The sequence below is a fragment of the Mesoplodon densirostris genome, chromosome 19 (assembly GCF_025265405.1).
Source record: "Mesoplodon densirostris isolate mMesDen1 chromosome 19, mMesDen1 primary haplotype, whole genome shotgun sequence".
Classification (NCBI taxonomy): domain Eukaryota; kingdom Metazoa; phylum Chordata; class Mammalia; order Artiodactyla; family Ziphiidae; genus Mesoplodon; species Mesoplodon densirostris.
The window spans coordinates 36974876-36989965 of NC_082679.1; the positions used below are offsets into that span (position 1 = coordinate 36974876).

At 50.1% G+C, this 15090-nt stretch overlaps 2 protein-coding genes across 3 annotated transcripts in view; one reads left to right on the forward strand and one right to left on the reverse strand.

Moving 5' to 3' along the window:
• LOC132479720 (liver carboxylesterase-like) overlaps positions 1-8215 on the forward strand; it is a 28878-nt gene extending 20663 nt beyond the window's left edge. For both annotated transcript variants that reach the window (XM_060083232.1, XM_060083233.1), the window contains exons 10-14: positions 1202-1282; positions 1985-2132; positions 6594-6725; positions 7684-7756; positions 8032-8215. In XM_060083232.1, the coding sequence (XP_059939215.1) occupies positions 1202-1282; positions 1985-2132; positions 6594-6725; positions 7684-7756; positions 8032-8215 (618 nt within the window). The remainder of the gene's footprint in view (positions 1-1201; positions 1283-1984; positions 2133-6593; positions 6726-7683; positions 7757-8031) is intronic.
• Positions 8216-12914: 4699 nt separating this feature from the next.
• LOC132480014 (metallothionein-1E) lies at positions 12915-14629 on the reverse strand. The gene is made up of 3 exons (XM_060083840.1): positions 14488-14629; positions 13712-13777; positions 12915-13006 (listed from the first exon to the last, which is right to left on the reverse strand). The coding sequence occupies exons 1-3, from the start codon at positions 14513-14515 to the stop codon at positions 12915-12917; spliced, it is 186 nt and encodes a 61-aa protein (XP_059939823.1). The 5' UTR covers positions 14516-14629.
• Between the last annotated feature and the right edge of the window lie 461 nt (positions 14630-15090).

Here is a 15090-nt window from a genome sequence, read left to right on the forward strand (position 1 = left end):
GAAAGGGTCAGGGACATACCTGCCTATCACCAGGTTTTGGCTAGAACAAACAGTAAAATCTCCTGGCAGCACAGAGCTTCATAAGGGGGCCTGGGGTCATCCTGGGGACATGGCCTTAAGCTGCTTGTAGCCGTGCTAGAGTTTGCTCAAGTCACTTAATGCAGAATTTTGATGGAGTCATTATGTGCAGAGTTCTGCAGTTCTTCATAATGATTTCAGAGGTTATACCAAAGGACCAAAACCATAATGGCAGAATTTGGGGCTTTCTCTGCTATCTAACACAGGTGGGGTATTTGTGAGGTCTGTGTCATCTGCCCCAGAGCCCTCTACTTGAACACTTGGCTGGTTGAAACCTTCCCTCTCTGTCTTGATGACCACTCTGGAGACTCTAGCCTAAATATATATATATATATATATGCACGCATATATACACACACACACACACACACACATATATGTACATATATATACATACACACACACAAAGACTGGGACAGCTTCCCTTAACAATTACTTTATCTTCTTTGCATTCCTTGATTTCTAGATATAAAAGTCCATTTGATTCATTGATTTTGCCCAACTCATCAAAGACCCATGCCCTACAGAGTGAAGTAAGTCAGAAAGAGAAAAACAAATACTGTATGCTAACACATATGTATGGAATCTAAAAAACAAACAAAAAAATGGTCATGAAGAACCTAGGGGCAAGATGGGAATAAAGACACAGACGTAGAGAATGGACTTGAGGATATGGGGAGGGGGAAGGGTAAGCTGGGACAAAGTGAGAGAGTGGCATGGACATATATACACTACCAAATGTAAAATAGCTAGTGGGAAGCAGCCGCATAGCACAGGGAGATCAGCTCCGTCCTTTGTGACCACCTAGAGGGGTGGGATGGGGAGGGGGGAAGGGAGGGAGACACAAGTGGGAAGAGATATGGGGATATACGTATATGTATAACTGATTCACTTTGTTATAAAGCAGAAACTAACACACCATTGTAAAGCAATTATACTCCAATAAAGATGTTAAATAAATAAATAAATAAACAATAAAAGACTCAAAAAGAAAAAAAAATAGACCCATGCCCATCAAGATATGACAGTGACCTTCAGCCTGCATTGGTTTGGTTTGCTGGTAACTTTGGTTTTTCCTGTCATTACCTGATGATTCACAATTGCTTAACCTTTGTTTTAACAGTTCATGGGCTACTCATTCTCTGAAGGCAAGCTGGACCAGAAGACGGCCACATCACTCATGTGGAAGTCCTACCCCATCCTTGTAAGAGTCTAGGAATCACAGGAACTGGCTGAGCCCTCAAGAGGGGAAGAGGCTTGTCCCCAATTGCAAAGCAACTAATGGCAGAATGAAGACTGGGGCTGGGGGTTCTGCCCCACTTTTTCTGCTTTTCTTATCACTACCCATGGTTGGGGGAGGGGGAAAGTTTGCACTGGGCTCAAAAAGTTCACCATTAACACAAGAAGAGAAACTGTGTCACTCACCAGGGGTGGTGAAGTCAAAAAATCCAGAAATAGCTAAATTAAAACCACCGAATGAATGAAGAGTATTTAGTAAGAGTTTATGGTACATAAAAAATAGTTCACGCCCTGGGGGCTTCCAACTTCAAAGACTGGTAGGAAGCTCAGGGGCCTGAAGTTACAGGATGGCTTATAAAGTAAAAATGAGGAAGTTGTTAACATTTGCAGTGATTGCTTATTACAATAGAGGTTTTCAGGTGGCAAGGGATTGGTTAAAAGTGATTATCTCATACTATTTTAGGGAGATGACTTAGTTTATTTTGTGAATGTTAGAGGGATTTACAAAAAATAACCTAAGTTAGATTTTGCTTATGTGCATGAAATAAGCTAGAGTTAGTTTTGCTTACATGGCTTAAATGGTTTTGTCTGCACAGATAATTCATAAGTCTGGTCTCCATTTTATATTTACCTTTAACAGTGGTCACTTTCACTCGATCTATTTCAGAGCATCCCTGAGGAACTGACCACAGTGGCCACTGACAAGTATTTAGGAGGGACGGACGACCCTGCCAGAAAGAAAGACCTGTTCCTGGACTTGATTGCAGATGGGATGTTTGGTGTCCCATCTGTGAATGTGGCCCGTCACCACAGAGGTGAGTCCCAGACATTGGACGGGAGAGGGACACTGACCGCTCCAGCTTCACTGACTGTCCTGCCCAGCCCTCAGCACAAACACATGTGCAAATTGCTGAGGGTTGTACATCCAAGGCTGATTGCATTTGGCCTGGGGTGGGGCACTGTCCTATTTTGGTTTCCACCAGAAGCAGACTCCGAGAAAAGGATCCAAATGCAAAGAGTTTCTTTGGGGGGTGATCCCAGAAAACACCAGTAGAAGAGTGGAGAAGTGACATGAATGGAGAGGAAGCCAGTCCACACTGCACTGTCAAGAAAGCATCCACTGTGGACACCAGGACCTGGGGAGCTCTGGGAAACCAGCAGAACACATGTCTCAGGGTTATCCGTAGTGAGTGGCAAGAGAGCTGGGGTATTTATCCTCCAACTTTGACGAGTCATTGGTTGAAGGCTGTTCCCAAGAGCAGTTAATTCCCTGGTGCTTCGACCTGTTGCACACATGGGCAGAGTGGTCTCTGGCTGCCGAAGACCTTAGGCAAAGAGCTATGGATGCAGGAGGTGGAACTCAGGCTGGCGTGCCCGGAAGCAGGGGATATGGGGAGGCACCGACAGCATCTGCCACAGGGCTCCTCACCTGAATTGCGGTGGTCTGTGGGGCTAGAGGGGAAATCTTGGAAGATAGGTCTTGGGAGGTTTCCAAGGTCAGAGCTATCTGCAAACTAGTTTGTTAAGCAGTGGAGCTGGGGGTGGAGTGAGGCCAAGCATAGGATCAGGATGTTGTCTGGGACCAAGAAAGCTGAAAGGAGTGAGTAGTGGAAGAGTGGGGCCACGTGGGCTAGAGAATGTCAATGTCTGTGGCCGGCTGTTGTTTCTCCCAGTGTGTGCTGTGTCTACCACAGGACCTTCCAACATTGACCCAAGACTGTGTGTAGGGTGTGAGGTCAGGGATGGATGAGCTCACCTGGAGAGGAGGTGTCCTTTTTGGGTACCTTTTGAGTTACTCACAGGACCCTTCATTTCTTGGAGACCTCATTCACCTAGTCTGCAAGCCAGGAGATGGTTCTGGGGTCCAGACCTCTCTGCCTAACGGTGCTAGAAGGGTTGTAAACCTTGAGACTTTATAAGCATGATAAAACGTAGCTGTGGCTGACTTACTGTGTCCCCGAGCACTCAGTACAGTAATTTGGAGGTACTAGTTACCATTTCTTCCTCCCTAGGGTCCTGATGACCAGCCAGGGACTGCCTGGGATCAGATCTGTTCTTTCATAAATTTGGTCTTGCCTCTTGCTACGTGTCTTGATTTGTAGTATCCCCTTCAGCATCCATGCTGCTTCCAGCCATACTGGACTTGAGTTTTTTATCTGACATCCCATGACTTTGAATTCAGGGTCTTATTGCCAGCACTTCCCAGAGTTTATCAATGTTATTTTTTCATCATCGTATTTCTCTCAATCTCTTTTTGATAAAGTATTTTTCTGAGTATAAAATTAATCTTACCATTGTAGAAAGTTTTGAAAATATGGGAACATGTTAAAGAAGCAACTATATATCACTCATAATTCCTTCACCTAGAAGTATCAGCTATAAAGTTTTGTTTTTTTGGTTTTTTTTTGCGGTATGCAGGCCTCTCACTGTTGTGGCCTCTCCCGTTGCGGAGCACAGGCTCCGGACGCGCAGGCTCAGCGGCCACAGGCCCAGCCGCTCCGCGGCATGTGGGATCTTCCCAGACCGGGGCACGAACCCATGTCCCCTGCATTGGCAGGCGGACTCTCAACCACTGCACCACCAGGGAAGCCCCAGCTATAAAGTTTTGACATTTTTTTTTCTATTAGCCTTTCCATGTCTTACACGTAATTTTAAAATTAATTTTATGTTCATAGACAACTATATTGTAGGCATTTCCTCAATGTCAATAAAAATTCATGGAAAATATCAATTATTTCATGGTATGATGGATTAAAATTTACTTTAGTATTCCTGTCCTATTGGGTATTTAGCCTGGCTGCTAATTTTGATGCTACAGAAAACATCATACTCAGCCTTATGTGCTTAAATCTTTAACCAAGTCTCAAATAATTTTCTTAGAGTTGGTTTCTAGAAGTGAAATTATTAAGCTTGGCTGTAGTAGAATTTTAAAGTTCTTGATACATTTTGTGAAATTGCTTTCTAGTGTATGAGAGTGTGGATTTCTTAGCTCTCTCACTTGGGATAGTCAGATTAAAAGAATAAAAATAATGCTGCCAATTTTATATAAGTCCTACCTCACCAAAAAAAGAACATCCACCTGTTTTAATTCGCATATTATTATTACTAGCTCTCTCCTTCCCCCTGCTTCTCTTGTTGCTCCTAATTGTTATTATTGAAATATTTGCCCTACTTTCCTTTGAAGACGTATGTTGTGATTGTAGGAATTTTTTTTTTTTTTTTTTTTTTTTTTTTTGCCGTATGCGGGCCTCTCACTGTTGTGGCCCCTCCCGTTGCGGAGCACAGGCTCCGGACGCGCAGGCCCAGCGGCCATGGCTCACGGGCCCAGCCGCTCCGCGGCATATGGGATCCTCCCAGACCGGGGCACGAACCCGTATCCCCTGCATCGGCAGGCGGACTCTCAACCACTTGCGCCACCAGGGAGGCCCTGTAGGAATTTTTTTAAAAAATTTATTTATTTGGCTAAGCCGGGTCTTAGTTGTGGCCCACAGGATCTTCAGTTATGGCATGCGGGATCTTTAGTTACAGCATGTGGGATCTTTAGTTGCGGCATGTGGGATCTAGTTCCCCGATCAGGGATTGAACCCGGGCCGCCTGCACTGGGAGCATGGAGTCTTAACTACCGGACCACCAGAAAAGTCCCCCCGTAGGAATTTTTTTTTTTTATAAATCTCAGTGGTTTAAGGCAAAACGCTGAAAAAAAAAAAAAAAAAGAAGAGGAATGAAAAGAAGAATATCTTTTGGGCAGCATGCTGCCATAATTAAGTTCTCTCATTCACACTAGGTCTTTCTTTGTATGGTTGTGTTCTGAGTTCCTTTCTAACACTTCTGAGTAGCAGAGGCAAAGGTAAACACCCTCCTTTCAGTGAGTTCTGCTTGACCCTGAAGCAGCTGTTTAGCAAGTGGATTATGGAACCACAGACGGATTGCTTCTTCCAAACAATGCATCTTGCTAAACCAAGAGTGCAGTGGCGGGGGGAGGCAATTAAATAAATTATTCTACATCCTCCTGTCAGGATGGCATATATTGTTACACTAGGTAGTGGACAAACATTTAACGATATGAAGAAATTATTATAGTCATTACAAAACTACACATCCAATAGTATCCTTATTTTATATACATAAGTAAGATAAGTGCTAAAATATTAACAGAGGTTTCTCTGAGCAGTGGGATTAGATGTGATCTTTTTGTTCTTATTCCTTTTTTCTGCATTTTCCAAATGTGATTCTGTCCCCAAGAAGGGAAAAAGTGTGATATTTCCCCACCAGTCTGACTTGGGGCCTGACCCTTCCCGGGTAGAGTCACTCGCTCTGGGCATAATGATCAGTGCAAAGCACAGAGCTCCGCAGGCGGGTGGCCTGTGAGTTAGCCCTGAAGGAGCAAGATGGGCAATGCTGCTGAAGCATCAGCAGGAAAACTGACATCTTCCTGGGGCTTAGAGAGGGGGTGGTGAGCGTAGGGGCAGGGGAGAGGAGGAGGGAGGAGCTGTACCCTCCCTCGGCCTCTTCTTCCTTCTGCCACTACCTTAACACTCCCTGGGCCAAGCAGGAAGCAAGACCTGTGAGATGACAGAGGAAAAGGAAATGCTGAATTGTGGCTTCCTGAGACACAAGGAATAGACTGTTCCCTTTCTCATAGGCTTGTATTTAAATATCTGCACTTTCAGACTAGCAACTTGGATTTACTTCACTCTTCTTGGAATACGTGTGAAAAACACCAGAAACGCTCAAAAATGGGCATAATAGAAGACACCTGTCAGGCTGCAGGTATTCTCCAAGGGAATGAAGACTAACCTGTTAGCAATGAAATGTCGTGGTATTTCTGTGTACATAAACTATGTATCTAGATGTTCTGGTGTGTGAATGCATCAATAGGCAAAGAGGTTTATATGTATCGACCCAATGCCTCTATAACGATAGTTATTTTGAATCAATTTCCCCGAAGTTTCAACATTCATTCATTCAATAACTGGCTCAAATCCAGTTCCACCTCCACCACCAGTACATCCTTAAGCAAGTCATAGAACTTTTCCCAAACTGTTTTTCTCTGTTATGCTGATAACCAGAGGCCTCCTGCGGGGACACACAGGGTCTGGCACACAGTTGCTTCTCACAACAGGCAACTTCTGTTAATATTGTTGTTCACTCAGGACCAGGCATGCCCCCAATTTCCTGATTGCTCACAGCGCCCCTCCCACCCACCTCTGGAGCCCTTGATACCATCCAGGTGTGCGTCTGCTGAAGTGAACTGTGCATGAATCCATGTCTTCCAGATGCCGGAGCCCCCACTTACATGTATGAGTTCCAGTATCGCCCAAGCTTCTCATCAGCCATGAAACCCAAGACGGTGATAGGGGACCATGGGGATGAGCTCTTCTCGGTCTTCGGGGCTCCATTTTTGAAAGGTGATGGCCCTTTGGTGACTACAGACTTGGAGTTAGGGGATCTGGGTTCAAGTCTTGGTTTGGTGGCCTTGGGAAAGTTCCTCCTTCTCTCCAGGTCTTAGTTTCCTGAATTCACCATAACACAGTTGAAGGACAAAGAGTCCCAACCTTTCTCTTGCTCTAATGTGCATGATGGAGAATGTGTATCCTTGCGCCCTCATCCATGGTCACTCTAAGAATCCAGACCTGGGCATCAGTAAGACAGGAGGTGGGTCACCTGCAGGGCCCTGCTCAGGGCTAGAATACCACCACTCACTTCGCACTCACAAGAGCATATCAGAAGGTACGTGAGAGTAAGGTTAGAATTGCTCTTAACCTTGAATCAGGACTAATATGTGTCTGTCTATCCAACCATCTATCTATCTATCTTATCTATCTAAAACTCATATCTTTTAAAATTAAATATGTTTAGGATTATAATATTTTAAAGAATACCTCTCACAGATGTCTTTAATGTCTTAACCCTCAGCAGTTACAGACAACTTATGTTTGACACCCCCCAGGGCTGTTCATGACACCCAGTGCCTCTGGGCATTTTCTGGTTGGGTGACTCTTTGGGGGCCTTGCAGCTTGGTTATTTTTCAGATTCTATGAAAATGTGTGTAGGTGTAGGAGACTGAAAAAAGACCCAAAGGAGAGTATCCTGGGAGGTGGGGTTACTGTAGCAGAAACCCTGGGGTGTGGCCCTGTGACCCAGCCAGTTTATGGATTGACTACAGCCCTTCACTGAGCCCGACCTAGGTCGGTAACTGTCAAGCTTAAAGTGCACTTGAATTGCCCAAGATCTTCTTAAAATATGGTTTTGACTCAGTAGGTCTGGAGTAAGGGCTCCGTTTCTGAATTTCTAACAAGTTCTCAAGGGCTGCTGCTGCCCCTGAACCACACTTTGAGTAGCAATGGCTTTGTCTCCTCCCCACAGATGGCGCCTCAGAAGAGGAGACCAATCTCAGCAAGATGGTGATGAAATTTTGGGCCAACTTTGCTCGGAACGGGTGAGCTGGTGGCACAGACGGAGCAGGGTCGGGAAGGGGCAGGGCGTGTCTGCTGGGTGGGAGGAGCTTCAGCGTGTGCTGGGCAAACTCCCCGCCCTGTGACCCCTGACGTGAGAGCTCCCTCAGTGGACAGGCTGCCCAGGAGATGGTCAGCCTCCTGTCTCTGGAGGCGTATGAGCCTTTGGCAGAGATGAAGCCAGAGGGTCCCGGACAATCTCTGAGGGCTGTTGGGGCCACACAGTAGCTTTGGGGAATTTATGTGATTCTGTTCCCAGGAATCCCAACGGGGAGGGGCTTCCCCCTTGGCCACTGTATGACCAGAAAGAAGGGTACCTTCAGATTGGCGTCACCACCCAGGCAGCCGAGAAGCTGAAAGACAAGGAGGTGGCTTTCTGGAACGAGCTCCTGTCCAAGGAGGCGGCAAAGAAGCCACCCCAGTTAAAACATGCTGAGCTGTGAACGGGAGGCTCAGCTGGCCTTGGGGGCTTGTGGGACCCCAGACAGGGGTATTCTATAGAAGGTGTTTGTGGGCCAAAGAGGCATCTTATTGTGGAGGCTGGGGAATTATCTGATGGGAGTTGCAGAGGTCAGGGAGGGGGACTTTCTGTTTCTGTGGCCTCAATTTTGGAAATAAATGTTCTTTTGGAGACCAAGTCAGTGTCTTTGTCTTGGGCTGGAATTAAGTCATCCTCATTAGCGAGAGAAGGATGAGAGGGGGCACCCCTGGCAGGAAGGTGACTCGGGCAGCTGTGGCTTGGCCTCTGGACAGGAAGAGTCCAGTAGGCTGGGCCCTGGGAGGGGCCGAGGGGGACACTGCATCTGCTCCATGTCTCTGGGCCGTCAACAACTCCAGTAAGTGGATGTGAGGGAACCAGAGTGCAGTGTCCCTCTCCTCCATGTGGAGCCGCCTGTAGACATGGAGGGGGCACAGACCGAGGATGTCCCTGGAGTGGGAAAGAGGGGGACTTGCCTTGGTGACACTGTGGCACTGTTGTGTGGCCCTTACTGACCCTCCCACAGGTCTTCAATTCTTTAACTTACACAGTATCCTCCCAGGCCCCTCCCTGGGGCCGTCTCTTCCAGCAATTCCTCTGAACCCTTTCTGCAGCCTGGACCACATCAGGTCCAAGCAGGGACCACCTTGAAGTGAGTCCCTGAAGTGTCACCTGAAAACTGACTCTTTCAGAATCCCTGGGGTGACTTCTGCCTCCGGGGATATAGAAAGCTCTAAGGAATGCCACTCCCACCTTAACAGAAAGAAAACAATGGATTATCCTCAAATTCCTGACTTTCTCTGACTCATTCAAAGAGGTTGCAGGGCAGACAATGGCCCTGAAATCTCAGGGAAGACGGAGGAGGAGAGATGGGAAGTGAACACTGGCTTCCCGTCTGGCGACAGATGGAAGATGGAGCCACCACATGTGTGAGTACAATGACTCTAAAAACTCGAATCAAGGGCTAGAGGCCAAATGTGGGTGGGTATGAGAGTGTGAAATCCTAAAACCACACACCCACAGGGAATTCACACTTGTTACAGGCACTTCTCATGGACCTCTATCAGGGACCCGTGAGAAATACTGAGAACAGGTAGTAAGATGAGAGAAAACCTGACTCAAGGGTGCAGGCTTCAAGCTCTGCTCAGACACTTCTCCATTAAAAAATAAAATCCCGGGCTTCCCTGGTGGCGCAGTGGTTGAGAGTACGCCTGCCGATGCAGGAGACATGGGTTCATGCCCCGGTCTGGGAGAATCCCACATGCCACAGGGCGGCTGGGCCCGTGAGCCATGGCCGCTGAGCCTGCGCGTCCGGAGCCTGTGCTCCGCAACGAGAGAGGCCACAACAGTGAGAGGCCCACGTACCACACAAAAAATAATAATAAAAAATTAAAAAAAACCCAAACCACTGACAAAAGGTCAGCAAACCCACTTCCCTTGGAGCCCTGGGAAAGACCTATTGTGGCTGAGGAAAAGGAAAATTTTAGAACTTTATATACATATAAAAAATCTTGGGCTTCCCTGGTGGTGCAGTGGTTAAGAATCCGCCTGCCAATGCAGGCAAAATGGGTTCGAGCCCCGGTCCAGGAAGATCCTACATGCTGCAGAGCAACTAAGCCTGTGCGCCACAACTGAGCCCACATGCCACAACTACTGAAGGCCAAGTGCCTAGAGGCCGTGCTCCTCAACTAGAGAAGTCACCGCAATGAGAAGCCCGTGCACCACAACGAAGAGTAGCCTCCACTCGCCGCAACCAAAGAAAGCCCGCGTGCAGCAACGAAGAACCATTGCAATCAAAAATAAATAAAAATAGGGCTTCCCTGGTGGCGCAGTGGTTGGGAGTCTGCCTGCCGATGCAGGGGACGCGGGTTCATGCCCCAGTCTGGGAGGATCCCACATGCCGCGGAGCGGCTGGGCCCGTGAGCCATGGCCGCTGAGCCTGCGCGTCCGGAGCCTGTGCTCCGCAACGGGAGAGGCCACAACAGTGAGAGGCCTGTGTAGCGCAAAAAAATAAATAAATAAATAAATAAATAAATAAAAATAAATAAATTTATTTTAAAAACAAAAACAAAATGTTAAGTATAATCCTAGTGCAGGTGACAGCAGAAATGCTAGGCATCCTCCTGCAACGTTTTGAAGGACAGGGACAGTCTAGATCATGGCTTTATATCTAAAGTGCCAACTCCTCTTTTCTGGGAAAGATGATAACCCTTTCTGGGAGTTCGCACATGCTCACATGATTGATGAGGACGACACAGGACACACAGCTATGCACAGCAGCCCTGTCTTACTGGTTTGTAAGTAGGAAAATATCGCCTAAAATATGACGGATAATAATAAAGTAATAGCTAATGTTTTGGTAACTTACTGTGTGCCAGGCTTAAACTTAATATTGTTGCATCAATTAAATTCTTAAATCTTATTAAATTCAGATATCATAATTTGTTGCATAGATAAATTCTTAAATAACCAGGCATTATTATTTTACACTTTTGCAGCAGAGGAGAATGACCACACAGGTTATGAAACCTGGAAGTAACAGACACGTGTGGTACTGGCCCTCCTGCAGGCTGACTGCAGCCCCCCGCCCAACCGGACACCATGTCATCCCATGAAAGGTGAGAACACGGAACACCTGGCACAGCGGTGGCAGTGGGAAGGCCCTGAGCTGGCAGGCAGAGCCCTCTGCACAGCTCTGTGACCTCTCTGGGCTTCAGCCTCCCACCTCTGCAGCCAGGAGCACAGCTGGACTGTCTCCGAAGACCCTTGCAGCCCTGAAAAAGGAGAGGCCGGATTCCGCCTCCAGTGATGTCATGACCGGCACCCTGTGGCCGGGAGGTGGGACAGCTGTGGTGTAGGCGCCGTCCTCTGAGTACAGGCTGTGTGCCCTTGGGTAAGTTGCTTAACCTCTCTGCAATTGGCACCCTCACTCCAGACCTTGCAGGTTCACTGAGCCTGTGCAAATGCTGTGGCGGTGCCTCGTTCCATGGGGCTTGTTGGAGAACCTCCCCACGCCCTCTGGCACCGGATAAGCAAGGTTCCTATCCATCTGTGCCCTCACCATGAGCTTGCTTGCAAACCAGGGAGCCTTTCTCCAGGAGCTTGTTGGGAGCTCAAGGATTCTCTGTGCACAAATGTCAGTGTGGAGAGAGCGATCATAAAGGACACCGTTCGGGAAGCCCGAGCTAGGAGCCGGGCCACTATCTGGCTTATTCCCCCTCATTGAAATTAATCTTTTTTATCGAAAGGAGGAAATGAAATCTCCGAGAGTATCAGTGACTTGCCAGGTCAGGAAGTGGCATGCTGGCTGTGAACCCGAGTGCCTGACACCAACACCCACGCACGCAGAACGGGCCGGCTCCTGAAATGCCCCCCTTCACACAGGGCACCTGTGGGCAATCTTGCTCCTGACTTCTGAGCCACGTGTCTCCTCTTTCTCTCCGAGTGCCCATCAACTAGGCGTTCCCTCCCCAGACCGCCAGGGGGCGCAACACCTGAAATATATTACCTGTTCCCTCAGCACACACTTCTTGCTAATAAACAGCACCAGGCCCTCCGCACTGCAGCACCACCATCACTCTGCAGAGGAACACGTGAAGTCCTTCTTCTGAAAGCAAGTCTCAGGGAAACAGCTGGGAAATTCCCACCAAATTCAAGTCACTATCGGGGTGTCAAGTAGCCACGGGCTGCATTTGAGGGAAGGGAAGATGTCAGCCTGATCTAGGGAGGAACTTGCGAAGACTCAGAGCCAAGGCCCTGCAGGGAGCTGTCACGGGTGGCGAGTGTCCTGTCAGTAGCCCTGGGCAAGCCAAGACTGATGTTCCCTGTGGGGAGGCAGGGGGCAGAGCTGCTCCAGGCGTGTGTGGTCCGCACAGTGGGGCGTCTGTGAAGCGTTCCCAGGACTCGGGCACACCTTCAATGTAAGTGCAGCATATGAAAGCGTCCAGCTTTCAGAATTGCTCCTCCACGTATGAAGGTGATTTGACGTGTTGAAGGGAAAAATGGGTGTCACATATCGTGTCCTTTTCTATTTTATCTCAGCGATTCTTTTTACTGACCAGGGTTAAAACGGTGGCAGAAAATACAAATAGGTCTTTCCAGGGTGTTTTAGACGCCAGTCGCGTGTAGAAGTCAAACAAGAGGGGTGTGGGATTCCATCCCCTCTGGGTACTTTTCCAGGCTCTCATCACCGAGGACTGAGTTTGGCAGGGGCCCCCAGAGAAGGAAAATGAGAAATGGACAACGTTCTCTGCAATCCATACTCGTAAGGGGAATAGAGGGAGTGTGTCCTCTGTGTGTCCAGTGCCCTATGTCATCTGGCGAGGCTTTCATTTGGAGCTGAGAAACTGAAGCTCAACTTAACCTAAGGGGCTAAGACGCTCCGTGTGCGTGTGTTTTGGGGGGTGGGGGGGTACTCTTTGGTCCAGAGCCGAGGTCTCTGCACGTCCAGTCCAGTTCCCCACGCCAGCCCTGATGGGCACGGCGTCTCTTTGTTCAAGACAGAAGAAGGAAGACAGAGCCAGAATAAAGTCAACAACTTTTATTACAACTCACGTATTTCATAGAAAAAGGAATGTAGCGTCAGGTCCGCTTGTATGAAAAACGGTAAAATGCAGGTTTGTCCTGGTTGCCCTGTTGACACCTGGGGCAGGCTCTCCGCGACATCAGGCACAGCAGCTGCACTTGTCCGAGGCCCCTTTGCAGACGCAGCCCTGGGCACACTTGGCGCAGCCCACGGGGCAGCAGGAGCAGCAGCCTGGGGAGGCAAGGGCAGCGTGCAGTCGGACCACGCGTTGTCCGCACCCACCCTTCCCAACAGCAGGCCTGGCCCAGCCGCCCTCAGGCCCAGACCCTGAGTTTACGACGGTGTCCTCTGTCCTGAGAGAATTGCTCTCGGGCACTAGGTTCAGGTTGCCTGCCCCATCTGTGCCCAGGACAGGGCACAGCGCCTTGGAGAGACACTGAGCAGGGCCTCTGGAGACAAGACAAAGCCAGCCCCCAGCACCACCAGTGATGTGAGCCAAGTCCTCAGGATCAAAGTGGAGGCAAACCCCTCACAGAGCAGCTCCCGCTCGGGGTAGGGAGGCTCTGGGCTGCTTCGACAGGAAGGGGCTGCACCAGGTCCGAGAAGCCACACAGGGTCACTCGTTCATGTCCCTACTGTGCTTCAGTCCCTGGGAGGATTCAGAAGCGTGCCTCAGGAGGCAGGAGGACTAGTTCTAGTGACAGGTCTGAGGTCGTTGGTCGGTGACCCGTCTGGGCCTCAGTCTCCCTGTTCTCTAGTGCGCGCCTGGGTCTCGGTCATGTCGAAGGTGATTCCAGCTCTGATTGGGAATCCCTTCCTGGTGAGGGGGGTGCCGGGAAGTTTGGTCCCTGTCCTGCTCCTTCCTGCTGAGCTCTGGGCTCCCTCCTCGCACTCAGCCCACACCCCGCATTGCCAGAGAAGGCCCCGCACACTCACTCTTCTTGCAGGAGGTGCATCTGCAGGCCTTGCAGGTGCAGGAGCCAGCGCAGCTGCAGGAGCCGCCTGCCAGGAAGGGAAAGGCCAGCAGTGAGCAGGGAGAGGGATGCAGGAGCTACAGCAGACGGTCAGCAATGCCTCCCTGAGCCCTCCTCCTCCGTCAGGACGCAGCCCTGGGAGCTCGTGTCCACTCAGGCAGATAGAGAAGCCCCAGCTCGTCTCTTCTGGTCCAAGGAGAGTAGGTCCCCTCCTGATGGGACTCCACAGGGAAGGTCCCAGGCTCCAGACCCAGCCCAGGCTGACTGGGGCTGGGGGCCAGGGCCCATGGCCTGAACCCCAAAGAGGCAGTGTCCCCTCCTCCCATCCAGTCCTGGCAGGTCCGAGGCCTCCTCCAAACCCTGGGTCTAGCAATTCCGTGACCTGCTGGGTGACCTCAACAAAGGCAGTCTTGAGCCTCTGTACTCCCCATTCAAAAATAGAGGCTGGAAATCTCTGGCGATCTAGTGGTTAGGGGACAGCGCTCTCACTTCCTAGTGTCTGGGTTCCGTCCCTGGTCAGGGAACTAAGCTCCCACAAGCTGAGTGGTACAGCCAAAAAACAAAACAAAAAGTAGATTAAGAAAATGCTGTCGCTGCCCCGGCTGGGAAGAAAGCACTGGGTGAACCGCGGCCGTCCACTTGGGCTCGAATGGAAACTTCTTCCTCATCTAACCCCAGGGACACTGTGTCCTGGGCTGAGAAGCGGGCATGCAAGGCCCAGAGCCAGGGGTTCCTTACCAGTGGGGCAGGAGCAGTTGGGGTCCATTTGGAGCCAAGGCGAGGCCGGGGGTCGAAAGCAAGCGGCCAAGAGGCCCGTGAGCTGGTGGGAGGCGTGTGGAGCCTAGGAGCCTGCTTGCAGTGTTTGTACCCAGAGGAGGCGGCCCGGGCGCAGAGGTCCCACCCCCTCCTTGCACCCGCCCCGCGGATCTGCGCCCGCCCCGCCCGCAGCGCCCGGGGCCCGGCTGTGAGCAACCCTTGGGGCCGAGACAGGATTCTCCCAGGGTACGTGGGTCCGCTCTGCGCACGGAGAGCCGTCTTTGGTGCCTGCTCGCCGGTAGGGACTGTTTGCCGGGAGGTGCGCGGTGTCCTAGCCTCCCTGTCCGCCCCTCCCGATTTTCCCGAGGGCGGCAGCCACCTTGTTCCGGGATTTTCCAGCAACCCAGCCTCTGTATCCTCGCTGTCTTCCCCACCACCGGCCCCCGCGCTGTTGTCTTCAGGTTCCCCCTTTCCGGAGCCCGTGTGCAACCCTAGTCTCGCGCTCCCGTCCCAGGCATGGCTGGATCCTGGGAGTTGTGTGCAGAGGGCGGCGGTGGATGTGACCTTCACCACCAATCCTCCGAC

Bases quoted from the DNA above. Each gene is read 5' to 3' on its own strand.
- LOC132480014 (XM_060083840.1), bottom strand. From the start codon at position 14,515: ATGGACCCCAACTGCTCCTGCCCCACTG. The intron at 13,778-14,487 runs GTAAGGAACCCC...CCTTCCTGGCAG, and splicing joins CAACTGCTCCTGCCCCACTG to GCGGCTCCTGCAGCTGCGCT. The intron at 13,007-13,711 runs GTGAGTGTGCGG...TTGCCTCCCCAG, and splicing joins ATGCACCTCCTGCAAGAAGA to GCTGCTGCTCCTGCTGCCCC.